General features: G+C 38.4%; 1 protein-coding gene across 2 annotated transcripts in view; it reads left to right on the forward strand.

Moving 5' to 3' along the window:
• The window catches only part of LOC139700341 (uncharacterized), a 42,326-nt gene extending 37,785 nt beyond the window's left edge, over positions 1 to 4,541 (forward strand). For both annotated transcript variants that reach the window (XM_071598984.1, XM_071598991.1), the window contains exon 5: positions 4,187 to 4,541. In XM_071598984.1, the coding sequence (XP_071455085.1) occupies positions 4,187 to 4,518 (332 nt within the window). In that variant the 3' untranslated portion in view covers positions 4,519 to 4,541. The remainder of the gene's footprint in view (positions 1 to 4,186) is intronic.
• The last annotated feature ends 20,035 nt before the right edge of the window (positions 4,542 to 24,576 follow it).

The raw sequence follows: 24,576 nt of genomic DNA on the forward strand, positions 1-24,576 counted from the left end.
TACTCACGACCTCTCCTGAGTGAAATACACACGGGGGATATTTATTCATTTAGTAGTAATCCGAGAATAGCGCACGTGGCGTTTACAACAGAGCTTTTAACAATAATTTAGCTTTAAAGGCAATTACAAACACCCAAGCTGTAAATGGAGGAAAACCCATCCAGACGATAGTCGAACCCGCGACCCCTGGGTTGGCGGACGAGGACATCACCCCGCCGCCACCGAATGTGGCCAATTATCTAGACAACCTAGAAAAAAATGTGATTTATTAGATGAATATTGGGGAAATTTGACGAGAAGACTAAAGAGGGATACCGTCCTTCGCTAGTTTGCTAGGTCTCAATTAGAATATACTGCTAGTATATGGAATCCTCGTGAAGTTGGACTGATTGCCGAATTAAAGCGTGCAGCGTAGAGGAGTTTGATTTTTTAAACGTTTTTATAATAAACTGAGTGGCGTGTTAAATCATTGGAGGAATTACTTCGGGAATCAATCACTGAGCGAAGATTACATAACAGATTACATCTCTTACATATTTTGGAAGGATGTTTCTTTGCTTATTCAAAATTGAATATTAGCCTTGAAGTAATAAAATAGGACAGATCATGTGAATAAAATTAGGGAGATTAGTTTCGGAACAGATATATTGAATTTAATTTTTCCCACGAAGGAGAGGGAATAACCGTATCCAACAGCGCTTGGGGGAGAAAGTGTTTTTCTTTCTTTAAGTGACCCAGTATATTGCCATTATTTCACTTAGTTATTGAATTGCAGGTTACTAAAACCCTGATGTGTGAATTTTCACACGCCGTATAGGGCTTAGTACTGGGTGATCTCTACCATCACCTGCTAAACCGACCTTCGGGTTGATTACTGTGTTTATGGTTTTTTTTTAATAGATCCTATCATATGCGCAAAGGCTATATCTCAATTGGGCACTAGTACTTGTACCTGTGGTTATCATGATCTATGTACAACCTATTCGTATGTATGTACAAATGTGTATATACGTGTGTGTGTGTATGTATATATATATATATATATATATATATATATATATATATATATATATATATATATAGTATATATATATATATTATTAAGAAATAACCTGTGAGTCTTCTATTTATGTGTTCTTATATTTTTCTTGCTGTCCAAGTTTTTTATTCAAGACTTCTGGAGAATAGTCTGAGAAAAGTATTCACTTTATTGAACATTTTTGGTTACTATTTATGCATGTGTGAGAATATATGTCCCATTAGAGAGTCATTAAAAGGAGTGTAGAAATAATTTTGTGAAACACAACGGACGCTTCGGAACCAGAAGACGCTCCTTTATCAGCAGAGGGCACGGGAGAGCAATTTTTCAGTATACAGCTACTCCATGGGGACGGGGTTATTACCCTTTTTATTACACCCTAGAATACGTCCATATCCGTAGTTTGGGTAATAAATTCTCTTAAATAGGTATCCTGGACAATCATGGTTCTTCTCCGTACGCTTATAGTGTATTGGCAAGAAGCGAAGGCCATACCAATTGTGATATCCCTCTGTCTCTCAGTGTGCGGCTATCACAAATCCCTTCCATTCTTCCCTCTGGGGTTTGATTCTGCTCTTCATTCCCATGGAGTCATCCGGTCACCAGGGATCGATTTATGTAAATTAACGCCATTTAACCTCGAAAGGTTTATTTACCTGCAGATCGATACACGCAGCTGCCTCAGTTATCCTTTTCCTTGGCAGAGGAAGTTTGCGAATATTTATTCTTACTTTTGGTTTCCGTTCGAATATTTTCAGGAAGAATATACATGTACATATACAAATGGGATCTAAAACGTCTTTAGTAAAATGTTAGCATATCGTTAATAGATTATCACGGATTTTGGGTTGCCTGTGAACGCTAGCCAAGTGCTTTACGTTATAATGAGGGCGGACCCACGATCCACTCACTCTCTAGATTCCTCGTGAATCAAAACTAGATAAAATGCAGAAATAACAAGGAGGAAATTGAATTTCAGCGCAGAGATACTACCTTGATCAAAAAGTTCCCGGAATAACCACCGTGTGGCGCTCCCATCGTTCCGATTTGAGTTCTGTTTTTTTGTTAAATTGGTACATCTGTTGTTGATATTCCCTTTAAATCTTAGTGTCATAACTTGACATTTGCAAAAGTTACGTAGCCAAGAGTACATCTATCTCTGTGTGTGTTGGCGATTTTTTACAATTGCAGAAATGGATTTAAATTTGCAACAACGAACTTGTATTAAATTTTGCGTAAAAAACGGATTTAGTGGCGCACGGACGTTGGAAATGTTGGAAAAGTGTTTCGGCAACGATTCTCTAAAAAAAACGGTCGTTTACCAGTGGCACGAGCGGTTCAGAAGTGGTCGTGAGTCAATCGAAGATGATGAACGCAGTGGCAGACCATCGACATCGAAAGTCGGTGAAAAAATTGATAAAGTAAAAGAAATGTTGGTCAATAACCGCAAATTATAACCATCAGAGAAATAGCGGAGGACTTGAACATTGCCTATGGATCCGCCCAAGACATTGTGGTTAATGATTTGGGTTTCCGTCGTGTAGCATGCCAAAAGACCTCAATTTCATGCAAAAAAGAGACCGTGTTGACGTCGCAAAAGACATGATTTGCGAGGCTGAATCCGATCCCACATTCATCAAAAGGATCATTACTGGAGACGAGACGTGGGTTTATGAGTACGACACGCAATCCAGACATCAGGCAAGTGAATGGCGTTCACCAAATGAGCCGAGACCAAAAAAACCACATCGTTTTCAGTCAAAAAAGAAGGCAATGCTGACGGTTTTCATGGATTACAACGGTGTAGTGCATCATGAATTTTTGCCAGAAGGCCAGACAGTAAACAAAGAGTATTATTTGGGCGTTATGAGACGTTTGCGTGAAGCAATTCGCCGAAAGAGACCAGAAATGTGGGCAGAAAACTCGTGGATTTTGCACCATGATAACGCACCGTCGCACAGTGCTATCATTATTCGTAATTTTTTGAAGAAAAATGCAACAAATACCATCCAACAGCCACCGAATTCACCTGATTTAGCTCCCTGTGACTTCTTTCTGTTCAATCGAGTTAAAAAACCATTACGGGGAACGCGTTTTAGCAGCCGAGAGGAAGTAATGGAAAAATCGCAGGAAGCACTGATGGACATACCGAAAACCGAATATAAAAAATGTTTCGAGGATTGGATCAAGCACTGGCATAAGTGTGTTGCAGTCGATGGGGATTACTTTGAAGGGGACAATATAGATTTAGATGAATAAACTTGTATTTTTAATTTTCTGAATAAATTCCGGGAAATTTTTGATCAAGGGAGTATGTACCTACTTGATGCAATGGATTAAGCTGTAGGCTACTCTCTCGGAAGGTGAAGGTCAGAGGTCTCAGGTTCGAATCCCTGATGTAAATAAAACATGAGTTATAGGGTCTGCAAAGCTCAGTAAATTATTCAAATAGAAGTTCTTCAACTAGAGCAGATGGAACAATTAACCTATCTCGGAAGTGCTTTGAACCAATATGGTCATAGTAGTAAGTGCATAAGAAACAGCAATAGGCAATGAAGCTTTTACCAGTAGAAGTGAATTGTTGGCACGACGTTGAGTGGGAATGTTAAGAAAAGCCTATTTAGACTTTGATGCAGAGCTGTGTTTTGCAAGGCGGGGAAACATAATCATTAAGGGGAGGTTTGGTCATAGGGGTAGTTTTGGAGGCTTTAGATACATGGGTGTGTGGAGAAGGATGGAAAAGGTGAAATGGACATAGAGGTATAGTGCAAAAGAGAAAGTGCAAAGTTCAGTGGATAGGAGAGTGGATTGTAGAGAGAAATCCAAAGGCAGGAAAGATGGATGTAGAGGGTTTTGATTGGCGGTAAGATATTGTAGACCTATGGTGGAGGGAAGAATGTTAGGAAATTGAGTTCAGGGCAGGTGTATGATAGGGATGATTAAGAAAGGATGTAAACTGAGTAGTACGAAGGGTTTACTGTATTGTCGGATGTTAGATTGTTTGTTTTTGCTTTGAATAGGCAACACAATGTGTCATTGTATCGTTTTTCAGCGTTGCCCTCCAAAACTTACCTTAAATGGTAGAACAACAATCGTGATAATATTGCTTGCACTCGATCTTATTATTTCTCTTCCTCCTCCCCGTAGTGGACCACCCCGAGTTCCGGTACCTGAGGAAGAGGCGCTACGAGGCGGCGACGCCCTCGTCGTCGGCACGCGGCGGCCGGGGCGGCGTGCTTCTGGACGACCCTTGCGATGCGTCGTCGGCGCAGGACCGCCTCTCGGACGTGATCAGCCGGCTGGCGGAGGCCGTGGAGCGGCAAAACGACGTCACGGAGACGACCCTCGCCCTCAAAAGGCGGGTGGCTCTCGCTCACGAGAAGAGGGCCGAGGCGGCCATGAGGAAGGCCTGCGCCGCCGAGCGCTTCAACAGTCTCTTCGAGATGTTCAGCGACGCCATGCGGAAGAAAGACACTTGAGAATAAATGTTGTTTTTTTATTAAAAAAACTCGTGTTTTCATTTCGCATCTATCTTTTCTCTCTCCATCTCTCTCTCTCTCTCTCTCTCTCCCCTTTCGTCGCTCATATTTCCACTTCCGTGACCTTCATTCAAGGATGACCTTCGTTCAGGTTCTGGGTGCCTCTGGACAAACCCAGATTTATCCGACGCGTGAGATTTCCTCGGTAGCAGGATAGAAAATTCGTTGAGTTGGTATGTGTTAAGGACCTGCCTAGCCCCCCGTTTGTATATTTGAGTTTAGAACCTCGCCACATCTCTTGGCACGTGGTGAGAACCAAAATCCGACAATGCCGAACTTCATGGCTATTATGGTATTCTGACTTAACTCCTCATTGTCACTCACTCTCTCTGTCTATTGACATCATTGTTGTCACTGGAGCGTTTCCGCATCGTTTATATAGTTTTGAATTGGTTTCTCGAGCTGGTGTCCGTATTTTTTTACTCTTCTCCGGCTGTCATGGTTACAGTGAATCGTAAAGTTATCCAAATTGAATCAATTCCATAATAACACAACATCCATGCTTGATACGCTATAATAACCGGCGATCTTCATTCACAGCTGTCTAGGTAACGGAATATGGTTGCTTTCGTTTAGATCTACAGGCGAGGAAGAGTGAGACATACATGTAGGAGGTTGTGGTTTCAGGTGAAGCAATTATATTGTTGTGTCTTATAAAAAATAAAACTTATATTATCTGTACATAGGACGTGGTAGTCCTGGTGTAGGTATACTGACGTTGGTATACTGACGGAGGCCCAAGCTGGATTCCTGGGCTTTACCCCTCTCGACACCCTCAACCTCACCCGAACTGTGTGATTTTTCGGGCACCAGATCTTCCTTGGAAACATTAACCGGCACATGGAAAGGAACTGGCCCCCCCACCCTGATGTGTGAATTTCACACGCCGTCGGGATTAGTACTGGGTGAACTCTACCATCACCTACCAAACCGACCAGCGGGTTGATAGCTGTGTTTTCGATTTTTTTAATTACTTATATACCTTAATACGTTTGAATACACGTAACTGGAAGTCTTCCGCGCTGATGCACCGATGACGGTAGGATATTTGTGTCACTCTCTCCTTGTCGCTTCCATTGACTGGAGGACAGTTCCGCTGCCGTTGAAGTCAGCATCTTAAGGTCTGAAGTAAATTCACTTTCCCTCGAACTGTCTCCCAACCAGATGAAACAAGGCTGGAGTACGCCGAAAATCCTGGTGTCATCTTTTAAAGTATCTGCTTTCACTTAGAAAAAGATTATCTATATTAAGGAGCTTTTGATCTAAAAATTGATTGCAATTTGCCTCTAAATCATTGAAATCTTCATATTTATTCGAAGGGAAATGTTATAAATATATTTTTTCGTGCATGAATATGCCCCACTCTCCCTTAAAGATGGTACTTGCTTTGCCTTCATTGTACATGAATTGTCATGCTTTGTGAGAACATGTAATGTGTAATAATACTTTCATTTACATACTCCAAATATTTGAAGAAGGAAATTAAGTTACCCTCAAATGGTAGATCAGGTGCAAGTGGTGCTCCATCCTCATAGCCCCTCTGAGTAACGAGGTTTTTCAATAATACTATTGTTGGCGTTGTCAATGTTGCGGTAGGGACTATCTTAATGCCAACGGTATTCTCATCAAATTAAATGTTGCTACAATTAATGAATCCCAATAATTGTTAAATTTAATCGATCGTGGTATATTGTAAAAGATTTGTTTACTCTTTATATCGGTATTCTGGATCTATGTTTTGAAAATATATACGTTTTCTGAAAATAATCGGGAAATGGGCAAGCATGGCTACTGTTGGAAAACGTACTTGGTTCGCCATTATACGTGAGACAATGACCATAAAAACATTTGTTCGAACGAGTCGGGAAAAAATCCTGGAAAAATTTGAAAGACACATAATTTCCCATATCTTTAATAATAATATTTGATATTCTTCTAATTTGATCGTATGGGAAGTCACCTAGTACCAGTATGTAAATTAAGAAGTGAGAGCTCATAAAATTTCCTATGAAACTTAAACATTAACTAAAGTTAGCTAGAGAAATAAGTGGATAGAAGAACGAGTAGTAATTTCTGTTTTAATTTGCTCCGATAGCAGAGGTCTCTCCCATTGGACCACAAATGAAAATATTTTCATGTGACAATCCAACAGCTGTGATCGCAGCGAGATTCGAACCCTCGAACTTTTCAGGAAAGTGCATTATTATTCTACTTGACCATGTAGACTGATAGAATTCCTCTTAAGAAGCAATATTTTCGAAAAATAGCCTGTCATTAAATGTTCTCCTTCCTGAAATAAGGTTTGAAATAATAATTCAAGACAATAAATCCTATGGTCATCTCGTAGTAACTTATTAAACCTTAGGGCGGAATCGTGTTATATATTCCGATAAAGATAAGCTTCGTAATCAGAAGTGACTCGAAGCACCGCTGAGCCAAGTGGTTAAATACATGGTACGGATTTGCAATTCTCAATGTACTTAGTTTCCCTGCGTTGATGCATAGATTGGATAGCCAACTTTAAACTTCAATGGGTCACGCTCGTAGTTCCGCGTTGTTTTTCTTCCCTTTTCTCACTTCGACATCGGTCCGAGGCCAACCGAGGATGGCTGCAATTCTTTCCTAACGTCTGCTTTCTTAACGAGGTCTTCTCGCAGCACCGCGATGCATTTCAATTTGCGAAACCCTAGTAGTGCTCCCCATGAGTTGTTTCCCAACCATTTGGAAATAGCGAAAGAAGACAAGCCTATTTCAACACTTTAATATTTTCAATCGTAATTAAGACCGCAGCTCTTCGTCGGTACAATTGCATTTTTGATCACAAAAACATAAGAGTTATTTAACCCCTGCATATTTCGGGATTCCCACCGCGATCGATGGCTTCATTTGACTACAGTTTCGCCGGATTCCCTGCTAACGTCTTTAGCTCACGTTCGGTAGAAGATTGGAATGTGTTAGCAGAATGACCAAAAAGCGCTCAGTTCAAGCCAACCCTGGCGGTGGGAATACGAAGAGATACGAAGATCAACTGATCAATGGTGCGGAAACCTACGCACGAATGTCAAAGTTCGACTGTGCTCACACTCAGACAGCTGCGGTCATATCATTTCATCAGCACGGCTGGGTCGCGCAGTCAGGGGCGCAGATAGTGATCGTTCACGGTGATTCATTTGCAGGTGAACCCAACCCAAGAGATGGTGAACCGAATGGTGTCAGAATAAAACCTACATAAATTACATGACATTTTTGGATTTTCACCTTCAGCAGAGTGATGGTTAAATTTCTTCTAAAATATTTAAATTTAGGCCACCCATTGGGTTACAAGATCGTCCCTTATCTCATTCTCTGGTGACGCGCACCCATACAGCTGGGAATTCGTTATCTGGAATCAGTTCGAGATTTCTTCTGAATCACCCGCGGGAACTTGGTGTAAGGCCAGGAATTACTTGTCGGGATTCTAAGAGGGAGACGGGGAGATGCGTTCCTTTACAAAGAAAATAATCTTGGTCTAACGAGTGAAAATGTTTCAGTTGCAAAAAGCAAGGATGAAAAGTAAATTTAATTGGTCTCATCCCTCTAAAGAGATGAGAAATGTGTCTATTTGGTCTTCGCACATTCTATATTCAAAATCTCAAAATCATATTTCTATTGATACAATCTGTGGGGTTACATTTAAAAAAATAACTCCAATGGAATCTTTGTGTTTCTGTAATGTGTTTGTAAACATTTTTCTTTTTAGAGCTGAGCTTATTTACACACATTGGTGTTTCTCATTATTGGAAATAATAGTATTTATTCATTTTTTGTGAGCGTAAATTAGAAAATTGTGAAATTAAAATTTGATGTTTTGCAGCACCACATTTTTGCCATGTTTCCGGGCAATAATTTATCGAAAAATCATGTAACATTTGGAATTTGATTTTTTGTTAATGATAATTGATATATCCCGAATAATTTTTACATTGTGCATGCTTTTATGCACTTCATTTTAATTAGGGTTTAAAGCAGTGTAGAGTGACAAGGTATGCCATTTTTGACAGGTGAGAGATGTAGTGGCAGTTAGTCTGCGTTGATCCAAAACTTAAAAATTTACATTTAAGATTGAATTACCACTGATAATATAGTATATAGTCTGATATACATACTTATACAGGGTGTAGCAACCTAACTTCCTTTTTTCAATGAAATTTGCATTGCAAAAAGGAAGTTATGTTGCCGCACCCTGTATTTGTATATTAATGATAATAATTAATATTATACGTATTTGATAGAAGAATGGACTGAATCTCACCCGAATAAAGCCGAATTATTATTATTATGTATATAATAATTATTATTATATATGTTATTGTGCTTATGTATGTGTGTAAATTTGCGTGAGCATATCCATTAATATATATCAGTGTGTTAGCTATATGTATAATTTTTCGTGATAATTTGAGAAAGCATTCGCTTTGAGTGGAGCATTGCGTGGATTAGAGGCATGAGCCAGAGATCTAGTATGTTAAAGGAGAATTACCTTAAAACTTGATGCTAGGGGCGAATTATGAATAATAAATGGTCAGACAAAGTAAAAAATGAATTAGGAAAAGGAATGCGAGAAATGCCAGGAAAAGGAAAAACAATGACAATAGATATCTGGATAGTCGTCTTTAATTTGGGGCGAGATTGAGACTGTGGAGTTTCTTCTGTCACCTAACCCCTCGTCACACATTTACAGGATTAAACCTACAGATAATTTTCTCAAAGCATCCATAAATTGCAATAAAATTCGTACAAACAATACCTTAGGGCTAACATACAGCAACACAATGCATTAAATTCCTAGTTAAATAACTAACTAACACACAATATGAACCACATACACAAATACAATGCATATTAATACTATACATTCACATATCAATACATTTAAACAATACTTGTACAAAAATATTCCTGGTTATATTTACCAACGTCAATACAAAGTAATGATACAGTAATAACAATAAACATCACGTTATACGTAGAAAATAAGCACCAGTTCGATTGGACACACCTGGAGACAACAAATTTGAAAAGAATTTAATATAAGGGAAAATAGATGGAAAGGTCCAGCGAGGTAGGCTAGGGGACAAACGCATCGGTCAAATAAGCAGGGATTTAGGGCATGAATGAATTGGTGAATTGGATAGACGATAAGGATGGACTCCGAAGTGATGTGCTGATAACGATGATGTATTACGTATATGATTATCATTATCGATTTATTCCATGCTAAGTAGGTTGATATTCACGGATAGGACGTCGTCTGAGGAAGAGGAGAAAAACCTGGCGCGGGAATCAGTCCAAGGGACAGTCGCTTGGTTCCTCGCATTTTCACTTGGGAGCACATACGGGCGCGGCCGTAATAACTGCGAGATGGGGTAACAAGGGGACGGAAGAGTCAGTTGGCTGGCGTCCATCCAGACCACCAGTCTGGAGGGGATAGAGGATCACGGAGCGAAAGTGGGAGTGGCCTGGGGGAGGGAGTGTGGAATGTGATACATGCAAGGAAATGCGCTTTCTTCGGAACAAAATCTTTATTCCTATTCACTCTGATGCAGAATTAGAATCGCATTTCCGGCAGCCGCAGCTGAGCTGCGGGAAAGCGCCATCCCCTCAAAGTTCTTTGGGGTCGAGATTTCGAATTGCGCCATAGCGAGTAACGCAGTTCACGGGTGTTGGAGGTTTTCCTTGTTTTTCATTCGGTTTTGTGAATTTTAATATTATAGTGGATTGCAATGTTGCAAAAAAATGGCAAAGTCTTAAGGAAACGTGCTACAAACAAAGATAGACTGTGCAAGCGAATTAGGTAGTGTGCTATAATTCCGAGTCTGTGGGGGAAGGATTACGCCCCTTTTTTGAGTCCCCGATGACCTTTGGAGAAAAAGGACAAGAGGCCATATCAAGGATATATTCTTTGCGCTTCATCGCTGTCCGTGACGTGATTTCCCTTCGTTGAACGTTTTGCTATCTTGGTCCTTGCTAACCAGCTCAATTGATTAGTATCAGGAATGACGTATGCATGCAGTCCATCCTGTATATTTTACCCTACAAGCTGTCACGTGGATGAGTGGAAGGGGATGATAGGTTCTTTGATCCAATAATCCATAATCTTCGAACAATAATACCTGCGTGTGTAATAATCACCCATTACTGCATGCAATAATCATCGAAATGTGTCCAACAATCACGAATCAGTGTAAAAGGTAATTATTGGCTTTCGGCTTCCTTTTATTTACTGCAGGTTTGAATTTTCGTAGGCACGAGGTTTATTTCTTTGATCATGAAAAGTATAAGGATAAAAGGATTCCTTAAAATTACTGTTCTACTGTCTATTTCTCCCAAGAAAATTTGTTACGGTCTAGCATATCATTGTGAATGGAAGCTATAATTTTCCCCTTAATTCAGGAATTAACCAAAAAGTTTTGTGTCTTACTTAGCTATTGTTGTAAGTCTTGTACGCAATATTCGTGCTTCAAGTTGCTCAGACTTAACTATTCCAATTAAAATGAGGATTATTTGGGATATGTGTGATTATGTTGGGCTCAATAGGGCGTAATTAGAACGGTACAAGCGTTTTAGCGATATCCATATCGCTGATAATGGCAAAGCGTGCGTTTATTCATGCTTAACAATTAGGTTTTTGCAATAGTGTTCAAGCAGTCACCCGTAATCCAACCTTGAGCTCTCTAGGACTCATATCCCCACAATCGCGCACATACGTGCATCTAGTACAGGAGAGCCTGAGAACCACCCTAAACGCTGCTTTGTCAATATTTTCCAGCGGGATAATCATGCTGTAATACGAGTATGGATTTCCTACGCCTGATTTACAATTATTAATCTTGTCAAATAAGAGTTTTTGGTTCGTGTTTCACAACTTTTAACTTGGAGTAATAATCAATACTAGGAGTTGAAGGCAGAGGGGCTGAGATTTTATTGAATTAACTCTTGCTAATTAGGAATATTTCATACGTAATTTCCCTCATTGATTTATTGTAATCATTTATCAGTTTTGATGTTTGCACATCAGTATCATATAAATGATAAATATAGTAACGTATTGTTTTTACAAAAGTGAACACTTTGAAAACGGCAAGGTATTTCCAAATATGTGGAAAAAATTACCAAGTAATTTGCGATTAAACTGTAATTGATATTAAACATTCTGTACATCCACCAAATTATTGAGATTCTCTTGGAAAAGAAAGCTAAGTAAAACGTTAAAACAAGAGGAGCTGGAGGAAGTTTAGCAGGTCATGCACTTTGTCAGTATTTTAGGAAAAAGGGAAATAATGATGGGGATATTAGGATATGAATTCTGCTGACGAGAGAGGTTTTGAAAAGAGAATAGATGATGGTTACTTTTGGTAAAAATTGGTAACGGAAACGGTTGATAAATACTTAAAGATAAAGCGTAGAGTTTTTTGCTATGGTTTTAACACCTGACCGTTGAGAAAAAAAAGGAAGCGTATATTAGGGACTATTGAGGTGTGAATGTGGCGGAGGATGGAGATAATATGTTGAAAAGGAGGGCAAGCGCCGAAGTTTCGAATAGGGTGAGCGAAGGGAGGAAGTTTTTGGATAAAATCAGGAGGAGGAAGAAGAGTAGGCGGAGGAAATATTGAGAGTGTTGAAGGATGTTGAATGAAGGAGGATGTTGAAGGCCATAATAGAAAATAGATTTTTGAGTTAGAGGGGTCGAAGAAGGAGGAGAAAATGCTTTTGAGTCAGCGCGAAGGGCGACAATAGTTACGAAGAAATGAAGAAAAAAATAGTGTCGGGCATTGAGAGAATGTTCTCAGAATACGTAGAAGTGAGCATTAGAAATCGTTTATTAGCTACTGTTAAAAGGTAAAATGCATTGTAAAAATTGCACGCATTAAGTCCATCATGTCTCCACTTCATAGTTTTTAACACTCGGGTACAGTTTCTCTTTTCAATCACTTATATAGCCTAGCTAATTTATATTCAGAGGCTTGCAAATGAGTTTAGATAGGTTTTATTTAATTCTGAAGGAAATACCTTCGTGCTGCATATTTTTTTCATATATTTTTTCTTTTGCGGAAATAATGAAAAAACTTAGATAATAACTAAATAATTTTTTTCTACGATCTAGGCTTCGAAGGGTCGCTCAATCTTCAGGTGTGTTTTCTTTCGTTTTACCAAAACGTTCTTGAAAGCAGGACTCCATAAAACATTTCTCAATTAATCAGTTTTTGAATTGTTTTAAACGATCAATATCCACGATGAAATGGAGTCTCGTGATCAAAATGATAAAGAGTTTTGTGGAGAAATGACAGGATAAGAAAACGAACATAACGAGGTAAATAGGGAAAATATGAATGAGAGTCCCTCGAAGTGCGAAGAAAGGAGGCGAGCCTAATATTACAATAAAGGTACAAGAAACTTGATTTAACTTATGATAACGAATAAATAATTGATGTTCCGCATTATACACGTATCGGCAGATTGGACCGTTCGATTAAGATAAGGGAGATAGACTGCAACACTAAAAGATTTAGAAACTCTTTCTTTCCTGCTACTATTCGCCACCGCATAGGGTCAAAGAAACCTAGGTACAATGAAAAACTACGGCCGATAAATATAGATGCGCACCACGAAAATTAAACACTCATCCATTTAGTAATTGAGTTGACTTTTCCATCTAATCAATGCCCTGCAAGTAATCCAGGAAGCGAATGGCAGGGGTTGTTATGTCACCAACCCCTTCCATTCGCCTCCTGGGTGGCTCGCAGGGTATGGCTTAGATGGAAGACAAAACCACATGTGCTCTTTGATTGTAATTATATGTTTTTAGATCCACATTTCCGAATCCTGCGACCGATGTGTTTCCAAAAGTGCGAAACCTTTGTATGCGCTATTACTCTCGATTTGTTCATGCGCTAATCAAATAACCTCCAAGCGCCAACCACCTCCGAACGCTTCTGTAATTGCCTTGGTTTTTCCCTAGACGATTGCCAAAGCGTTCGGAGTTGGACGGTATCCTTTGCGAATGAACGTTTCTGTTTCGGATGACTGACTGACTACAAAAAGAACAAATGACGATTTTTTCTGGCGAAGCACCCCAAGACATTAGATGCCCCGTCGAAATGTAATTAAAGGGACGCATTTGGTTGGTCCAACCAGCTGGTACGAGGATGACGAGCGGAGTTGTATCAGCGAGAAAGACCCAATCTCGCGCCATATATTGTTCCTAGCAGTCCTTTCGAGTCGAATGAAATGGCATTCCCCCTGCTGAACGTTGGTGTTAGCAGATGTCTGACACATGAATTGTACGAGTTAATGTTTCCTACCGCAGTTTCGCGATATCGATTGAGTTGCTTAGCTGACAATCCAAGTTTGGCCAGAATTAGCCTGTAAATGTTGTAGGAGGATACTTAAACGGAGTTGTGAATTGTGTTCGAGAGTTGATGGAAACAACAGCTTCAATTAATACACACTTTTACTTCTATTAGTTTTAACTTAACCTTCGTCATAAAAACGATATTGTTTCTAAGGTGACTTTATTACCATACTTATTTTCTCCAAATATTGAGCATTTTTGTAAAACTATGAGTCAGATTAATACTTAGCGCTATAAAAGAGAGACTATTCTCATTTCAATTATATTTTCAACCATTAATCTATCTCCTTTCCTGTGTAATATGTAGTAAATCTCTCGACGTAAACCGGGGATTCCAGGTTTTAATAACGATCTATGAAATCAACAAGAGTTTTTCGATTCCTGACCGTTCAAAAAAAGTTTAGACAGGCTCTATCGAATTAGCAAATCATGTTTCATTCCTAAAAGTTCTCTTTTGTGATTTGTGTACATTCTATAATCAAGTTTTTATGCGTTGCTAGAAAAATGAGGTTCAAGAAAATCTCACGCAATTAAGTAACTCTTTCACACTGATTTTCTTGCCGAGCACTCCGACCTTTAAAGCATTGCGCCCCTTTTGCTAATAACCGACGAATTCAAGTCATTTGGTGGACAAATCGGTGAAATGGATTAATTACAGCAAAAATAGTAAGAAAAAGTGTTTATTACATTTACAACGGGTAGGTCCTCCTATAGAAATGACTAGATAAAATTTGAAGTGTATCTGCAGCTTTTCAGATTTCGGCTAGATCCATCTTGAAAGACTACATTAGTTCCACGCTTTCGCGTGGAACTAATGTACTCTTCTAAGTTTCGCGAATAAATGTGATTTACTACACATATTTTAGTTGTTTTATTGCATTTTATGATATGAAATGTTGGTAAATATTGTACCAACCGAACATTTAATGTTTTAGGTGTAAATCTGTAATAATTGGGAATTAATTTTCGTTTAACGTAGTTCTGTCACCCAGATACCCTAATAATTCTCCTGTGAGCGGAAGATAGAGAAGTAATGAGTGCAGTCATTACTTCTATATCTTCCGATTAAGACAGTAGCAGAATTCCGTCGAAATGATCAAGAAATAACGTGTGAGTGATCTTTTTATGTGTTTCTATATTGTTTGTTGCTGTCCAATTTATTATTCAACACTTCCGTGTTACGTCGACAAAATCATCTGTCATCTATATATATTTATATATATATATACTATATATATATATATAATATATATAAATATATATATATATATATAATATGTATAAATTTATATATTTATATGCATGTGTGTGTTTGTGTGTATTGCCATGTGAAATGAGGGGACGTCTAGGTTTGTTCAGCTGTCTAATGGCCTGCACCTATTTCTTATTTCTCCCCCTCTCACAGCCACCCCGAACCATCTTTACTTTTTTCGTTTCTCCGAGTCCTTGGTATCTCAAGCCTACTCGCCGTCCGTTTGCCTCACCGTCTTCAAGTGAAGTCGTCCTGGTCCTCGGGGCGTGGCCCTCTAGTTTTTGTGCCACATTTTCCGCCGTATTGATCTCGGATTCGGCCAAAAAAAATGTCGCAAATTGGAATGAGTAAAAAGAGTAGAAACGGATTTATAAGGAACCGCCTTGGTAGTCGAGAAGGACACGGAAACGAATTCTAGGAGATGTGTATGTAAATATGCGTGTGTATATATTATATACATTTTTATACTCACACAAACACACACATATATATTTATATATAAGCCTATACAGTCAAAAACATGAGAGGTGGAGAACGTGTAATCGAGCAGATCACAATTGTAAAAATTGTTCCTTAACCGGAATTTGAACCACGGATCTTTCAACTAGCCGGGGCCGATGTTCTAACCACTTGAGCTGTCGAGGACACGTAATTTAAACTGAAATCTGCGGGGGCTTATGCAAACAAGAGCCCCAATTTTTTGGGCCAGGAGATGGCGATAGGGCTGTTTCACCCACCAAAGGAGAAATGAACTAGGACCCAAGAGGAGAAGGACAGTAAGGAAGGCAATCATTAAGTGTCTTTAAGGTCGCTGCTCGGTTTGGTCTTCCTCACCTCACCTGTGTTTGTATTTTATGTGAGATCTTATCCCTTTTCCCAATATCCATGTCAATGTGAATGAATATTTGTTCACCATTTGGCGAGTTTTAGTGTTTGAATGTACATACATGTGTGCCTGTATTTGTGTGTATATATATGTATATATATATATTTATATATATATATATATATATATATATATATATATATACATACTATATATATATATATATATATATATATATATATATATATATATATATATATATACTAGCTGAATACCCGGCTTTGCACGGGTTAGGGAGAAACAATAATATAAATATACTACATAAATAAAAACAACAAATTATAAAGTACAATAATACACTACTTCATACAAATTTAAGAATCTTTTTTATTTAACATCTGTTTATAAACTACATTTTTTGTTTCATATCCAGGAAATGAATATATAAATTTTTAGGCGAACCTACTCTGGAGCAAGCAGCATAAAGTTGCCCGTGGCTGAAACATGGCGATCTTAGATCAACACCACAAAACTTTAAAGACTGTCCCTGTGGTTTATTAATGGTAATTGAAAAAGCTAGCCGGACTGGAAACTGTAGTCTTTTAAAGTTGAAGGGAAGATCAGTTGGGATTAGAGGTATCCGTGGAATAAAAATTATTTCACCTTTTCCTTTTCCAGTTAAAATTACTGCCTGGATTATATTTTTCATTAATTATGTCACACACAATCGTGTCCCATTGCAGAGTTTTGGTGGATCTACATTTCGCAATAAAATGATTGGAGATCCTACTTTAAGTATAAGGCGATGTTGTGGCAATCCAGCTGGATCAAGTGAATTTAGGAATTCCGTTGGATAATTGACGGCTTCGCCAGCATCCACTACGGTATCAATCGATTTATATTCAATCACGTCTCCTGGGAGCATGGCTAGTATCTCCTTGTTAATTTCATTAACATCATCGTTCTTAGGAGCAAGAATGGCTCTTTCTCGCAACCATTCTAAATTTTTATAATTTTGATTAACGTTAGGATAGACTGCTTGTATCATATCGCGGACAGTTTTCACCGATACACATAAATCTGATGACAATTTTATCATACCAGATGCTTCAATAACTAATCTATCTTCTCCAATCTCCAAAAGTTTATTTGCAAAATTTTGAGCATTCCCATCTCTTAAGAGGATTCGCATGTTTTGTTTAAGGCTAATTTATTAGACATGATTCCTTAGAACAGAATGTTTTAAAAAGGCATAAATTTCATCGGCTGGAGTCGATTTTGGAATGACAGGCAGAGTTTGACGGAAGTCTCCACACAGGAGTACCAGAGCTCCTCCCATTAAACAGCAGTTTCCTCTAAGATCTTGAAGTGTTGCATAGAGGGCCTCAAGAGATTTTTTATGCGCCATCGTACACTCATCCCATACTATCAATGTACATTCTATAAGAACTTGTGCCTGGCCGCTTGTTTTATTTATGTGACATGTGGGATTTTCTTGTCGGGAAATATTAAGTGGCAACTTAAGGGCAGAGTGGGCTGTTCTTCCTCCTTCCATTAATGTCGCTGCAATACCTGAAGATCAATTAGAGCAATTTCTCCGTGAACCCTGATTTCAGCGAGAACTAAATTAATTAAAAATGTTTTTCCCGTGCCACCAGCAGCATCAAGAAAAATGATACCTCCTTCTTGTTTATCTACTTGATCCATTATTGTTTCGTACGCGAATTTCTGATCTTCATTAAGAAGTGGCTTTTTATCCGCGATGTATGCTTCTAAGTCTAAGACATTGTAGCTAGTTTCACGTATATAATCTGGATAAAATACACCCTGTTGATCTTGTACAGGTGCAAAAATACCGAGTTCCACTAAAGTCTTGTTAACCATGGTGATACACTTTTCCTCCAAAATAATCAAAGTTTTATTAAAAATGTCGGAGTTAAACGTAATATCCAATGTAGGATTTCCACTTCGAACTTTAGCCAGTATATTCTCACTCATTAATTCTTTATATTTTTCCCATATTGTTTTTGGGTTAGATGGATTACAGGAGGTTATTATGATGGCAAACAAAATTCGGATTTGTCCTGGAAGAGAAATCAAACTGGCCTCTCGCAATGAGTCATCCCAGTGTTGATCTCCTTCTAGCAACCCTAAATTCTGGCTAGCTTCTCTGAATGTCTAACATATTTCTCCGTTTACCGTTCTTAATTCTGCAAAAGGGCGAGGTCTCTAATGGTATGTAGAAGCATTCTTAAAAACTAACATTCGGCGTTGGACTGTGTAGACTCGCCCCAATGCGTCACATGAATAAATATTATTCTCAGGATCAAAGTTGCCCATTTTTCTTCTACAAAAGACTTTCCTTGATGTATTCCACGTATGATATCTTGGCAATTCTGAATACAATAGTGTTCTTGCAAAAGTATCCTCCTGGCATAGTTGGAAAAATGCTGTTTCTATGACAGCAAAAAAGTAAACAAATTACATACATACAAACAAACACTCTCCTTTATATATATAGATATATATATATATATATATATATATATATATATATATATATAGATATATATATATATATATATATATATATATATATATATATAATATATATATATATAACAAACTTTGACAGCAACAAACAATATAAGAACACATACAAAGATCACTCACACGTTATTTCTTGATCATTTCGACGGAATTCAGCTCCATCTTCATCGGAAGAAACATATATATATATATATATATATATATATATATATATATATATATAAACACAAATGAAGGTTTTTAGAATATAGAGACACAAAGAAAGGACACTCACAATTTGTTATTTGACGTTTCGACAGCTCGGCTGCCGTCTTCAGATTATGTGCGTCGCCGAAGAGCGTTCCATTTCGAAGATATATATATATACACACAAACACATTCAAACGCGAAACCCCGCCAAAAGGCGAACAAAGACTCATTTACATAGAAACACATAAAAGGAAAAGGGATAGGAACACACATAAAGGACAAACACAGGAGAAGTGGGGCAGGCGGGATCAGGCAGATCACGAATGTAAAAATATTTCCTAGACCGGGACTGGAACTCCGGATCTTTCCACTTGCCGGGCGGAGGCTCTTAACCACTTGAGCTATACAGACTTAATCCATGAGCTGACCACTTGATCTGCTTGATTCCGCCTTCCCCACTTCTCCTGTGTTTGTCCTTAATGTGTGTTCCTATTCCTTTTCCCTCTATGTGTCTCTATGTAAATGAGTATACATATACATATATACGAGGGTCATCCGGAAAGTAGTACCCGTTCGTAAAATAAAGACACAAAAGTAAATATTAACAAACATAAAAAATTTTATTTGAAAGAGGATACTTTAAACTACTTCTCAACATAATCTCCAAGCAAATTAAGGCATTTGTCATAACGTGTGACAAGTTTCTGTATTCCTGCTGCATAGTCCTTCGCCGCCAGCTCATTGAGATACGCGAGGGACCCATCTTGCACAAATTTTTGCATAATGCAGATGGTGTTTAACAATTTCATGAACAATTGTTCGAGAAACATTGGGAAAATGCTCACAGATGTCATCAATTGTGACGCGCCGATCGTTCCTCACGAATTCGTCAACTGAGCTCACCAGTTGGTCTGTAATGACAGACGGTCTCCCCGAACGCTCATCGTCGTGTATGTTCCCCCTCCCCATGTTGAAGTTGCGACACCACCGCCGAACAGACGACTCGTCCATTACATTGTCTCCATACACCTCCTTTAATTGGCGATGAATATCACATGGGCGAACGTTTCTTGCATTGAGGAATTTAATCACTGCCCTCACTTCACAACTGGCGGCGTTCTCAATTTTTTTAAACATTGTAAACAATCACAGAAACAACACAGGCAATGCTAGCGTCACGCAACTTGGCTCAGAGAAGGCAGACAAGCCACTGAAGCTATCTGACCTCGTCCAGCGGCTACTCGCGTCGTCAGCACTTCATGCGGCACGAACGGGTACTACTTTCCGGATGACCCTCGTATATACATATATATATATATTTATATATATTGCCCACCCTACCCTGATGTGTGAATTTCACACGCCGTCGGCGTTAGTACTGCTGGGTGAATTCTACCATTACCAACCAAACCGACCTGCGGGTATTACTGTGTTTATGGCTTTATGTATATATATATATATATATATATATATATATATATATATATATATATATATATATATATATATATATATATATATATATATATATATATATATGGATGTATTTTTACATATTTTTAATATTTATTAACATATTTATTAATATATATATATATATATATATATATATATATATATATATATATATATATATATATATATATATATATATATATATATATATATATATATATATATATATATATATATATATATATATATGTATGCACACGCGAACAAACTCTTTTATATTCGTTAATTCTTGAGTGGACCATGAGACTCATTATGTATGAGGGCACTCATGAATGTTTAAATATATTATATATATATTAGTATGATATTTTATGAGTTATGTACTATTATCAAGGCCCGTGAGCTTTTTGACGATGAGTTTCCTCTGAGGTGGTGACCCGAGTTTCTTCCTCTTATCTCCTCTCCTTGGTGGTCATCTCGTTCCTTCCCCTCACGTGACCTTATGTCCCCTCTATCCTATTGCCCCACCCACTGAGGTCTCTACCTATCCACTGCACCATCCAATCCCTTTTATTTCTTACGATTCTTCTTCCCCATTGTCACCTTCCCAAATTCTTCTTCCTTAAATTTTCTCTTACTTCACGCTCCCATGCACCCTCCACCTTCCTGCTCCGGATCTCACCATATCGACATAGGGAGGTGTCCGATGTTTCTCATGCATTGATTGTGAAGCTCGTTGCGATGTCTCACAATAGATATTGTCTCTCGATGTCTCTCAATAGTTAAGGTGAGTGTCTATCTTGCATAAACTCATTGATTTTTTTCAAAATTTCCAAAAGCTCCATGCGAAAATATTAGCAAGGAAAACAAATCATCAGAAAAATCTTACTCACGCAAATTCAAATCATGGGGAGTTCACTTAAAAAATGAAAGGCTGAATATTTCGACGGAGCCTAACATTTCTCCATTTTTTAACAAAAAAACTAACATAACCATTCATTAAAAAAATAATGAAAAAAGGATTCTTTAATTGCGATTGCTGTTTTCAACATATCCTCGATTTCCTGTAATACAATTATAAAATATGTTATATTTCCATAATTTTATAGTTCTTTGAATATATCCATATTTTGACGAGATGAAACGGCAAATGACTTCTCATTTATGTCAGTGCGATAAGCGTCTCTCGATTCAGGGATAATTGGATGAATTTCGGTCTCATGTTCAATAAAAGTATGATATTTATCTCGTGTGCAGAACGGAACCCTTTTCAGTATTCCTGGTGCATTGTCGTCGGACTCTTTTGGTAGAGACGGCTCTCCTGTCAAACCTGTCATCTAAAATCGTGTGGAAAAGAATTGACCGATTTATTCATGATTCGACTGTGGGTGGAAACAGGTAGAGAATGGAAGAGAGTGAGAGAGGGTATCGGTGTAGTGCTCGGTTCCCTTTTCCCTTCAGGGGTTCCACTCACACATGCCCACGCCCCCTTATCCTCACTCCGCCACACTCTCCTTTCTCCTCTCCTTGCGCCACTCAGCCCCCAATAGTCCTTCGCAATCGGCCTGATCGAAAGCGATACCATTGCCGATCCTCCTCCGGGGTGGAGGGAGCTTCATCCCCGATTCCATTCTGAGACCATGCCATATCCCTATCGAGGAACCCTTTCGTCGGTCGTTTTCCAACTCAGCCTTTTCCCATCTCCGGCATCAAACAGAACCATACTCTCCTCGCCTCCCCCCCACCCACTTCTGAATGCTCCCAAAGAAGATTAGAGACAATGGAATAGTGATACTTCCGAAGACTCATGATAATAAACTGGACAGATGGAATAACAAATGAAGATGCCCTTTGAAGAGTCGGTGAAGAGAGATGCCAATGAAGCACACTTAAACAAGAAGGATAGGGAAGCTCATTGAACACATCCTGAGACACGACAGCCTAATGAAGATAACACTTGAAGGAAATATTGAGGGTATTAACTAGAAAGGAAGATTTAGGACGGGCCATAAAAAGAAGGCATGATGGAAAATGTCGGTTCAAGGAGCTGTGAGGGAATGGAGAGACTGACATGGAACAGGATGTAGATACAGGAGAAGTACCACAAACCAACCCTTCGATTGATGCATATATGTATGTTTACGCAAGCCTATCGTAAAGACACAACTATTATTTCATTCATTCATTTGAGTATATATATATATATATATATATATATATATATATATATATATATATATGTATATATATATGTTCATGTATATACAGGTATATGCAAGCTAGAACACAAAAACGCGTAATGATGGTGTGAGTTGTGAATTACTCTCATTCTCTCAGCTTCTCACAACTATTTACAATTGCTCGTGACGTCTAAGAGTCGTAAGAGTCGTATGACAGGGTCATACGACTCTTCAGCTATGCATTCCGATCTTCTGTATTCATAACCATGGTCGGATCAATTTGTATATTCTTCATGTGCTCGCAAATACACGGTTATTCACGAGGAATGTTGATTCTACGAGTTTCCAAGTTCCATTTCGCTCTTCTTCATTCTATGTTTTTTATCACCTAGTAAAATGTTGAAAAATCATTTTGGATCGACAAAAAACGTTCCGGTATGATTTATTTATTCTTACACCCTTCAAGCCACCGCTACGGTGTGTGGTTGGGGGTGAATACACACCAGAATCATTTTTACCCAAACTAGACCCTACCACGGTCGGATAATGTTATTCCATATTGTTCGTGGAAAAAATGTCATCTTAAGTCTATATTTTTTCTACACCTAATCTCTCTAATTTTAGTTAGATGATCTCTCCTACCGTAGTACGATGGGGGTAAAATACATTTTCAACATCACTACTGGACGCCCTCCTAATTTATGCAAGAGCTTCAATCTGTAATTTAACCTTCACTCCGTTAGTGATTCCCAGCGTAGCCTGTATATTTTGGATTCGATACTAAGTTTATCATAACGAGGTTTTAAAAATCTAGCTCCTCTACGCTGCACGCGATCCAATTCGGCAATCAATTCAACTTTGTGAGGATCCTATATACTAGCAGCATATTCTAAATGAGGCCTATCCAACGATAGACCAACGTTTCTATATGACCTTGTCATTACATTTACCTGGTACTTTTCGAATAAAACCTAATTTTTGTCAGCTTGTCGACATATTCCCCCTATGTGTTTCACCCAGGAGATATCGTGAGTGAGGGTAACGCCTAGATATTTAATTGAGTCTACACATCCCATTTCGGTATTCCCAATGCAGTAGGTGTTCGGGTGGGAATTTCTCTTTTTCCAAAAATTTATGACTCCACATTTTTTAAGTTTATTTCTAATTGCCAAGTGTCACACCAGCAATGTACAGCATTAAGGTCATCTGAAAAAGCTGCTGTGTCCCCAGGATTACAGATATCACGGTAAACCACTGCATTGTCGGCAAATAAACGTATCTTATTAGTAACTGCTGAGTAGTTGTCGTTAGCCTAAAGTTGGAATAAAAGGGGTCCGATAACACTTCTCTGGGGAACACCTGAAGTAAATTCTACTGAATTTGAGCAAAATCCATCTGTTCAACATCAATCAAACTCCTTGTGCCCGACCATTCAAAAAGTCTTTAATCCAACCTTACAAGTTTTTATCTGTACCATAGCTTTGTGAGTAGTTTACTCTGAGGTACGTTGTCGAAGGTTGACGAAAAATCGCGTTGCTCACAAGTTATCTCGCAGGATCTACATTTTCGGAAACCGTGCTGATTTTTCATCACTAATTCCTGATTATTTAGGTGTCTCACGATTGAACTAACAAATGTGTGTACCATAACCTTGTATGAAATGGATTTGAGGGAAATAGGTCTGTAATTTCTCGGTTCCTCCTTGCCTCTGTATTTAAATATTGGTGTTACTCTAGCCGTTTTCCAATCTCTGGGAACATCGTGATCTACCAGGGTCTTTTTAAATATTATTTCTAAATACGGTGCAATTTCCGATGCTAGTGCTTAAATATACGAGCGGGTATTTCATTGGGCCCGGAGAATTTATTAGGCTTGATAATTTTCAGCAAATCCATAGATATGGCCTAAATAGAGAGCCTTTTGAGATATGAACATTAAATGATCGACAAAAGTTTAAATAAATTCGAATTTTGTAATAGAGATATAAAGATTTTTTCACCACATAGATAAAGAAAATACTAGCATAATTGGTGCCTCTGTGCATGTTTGGGCGAGATCAAAATGAGTTGTAGGTGTAGGTGGCCTAGTAGGTAGGTTGCCACCTACACCTCAGGTGTAGGTGGAAAACGGGCGATATAACAAGCTGTCCAAATTT

Source organism: Hetaerina americana, unplaced genomic scaffold (genome assembly GCF_022747635.1).
Source record: "Hetaerina americana unplaced genomic scaffold, ioHetAmer1.1.p SCAF_1, whole genome shotgun sequence".
NCBI lineage: Eukaryota > Metazoa > Arthropoda > Insecta > Odonata > Calopterygidae > Hetaerina > Hetaerina americana.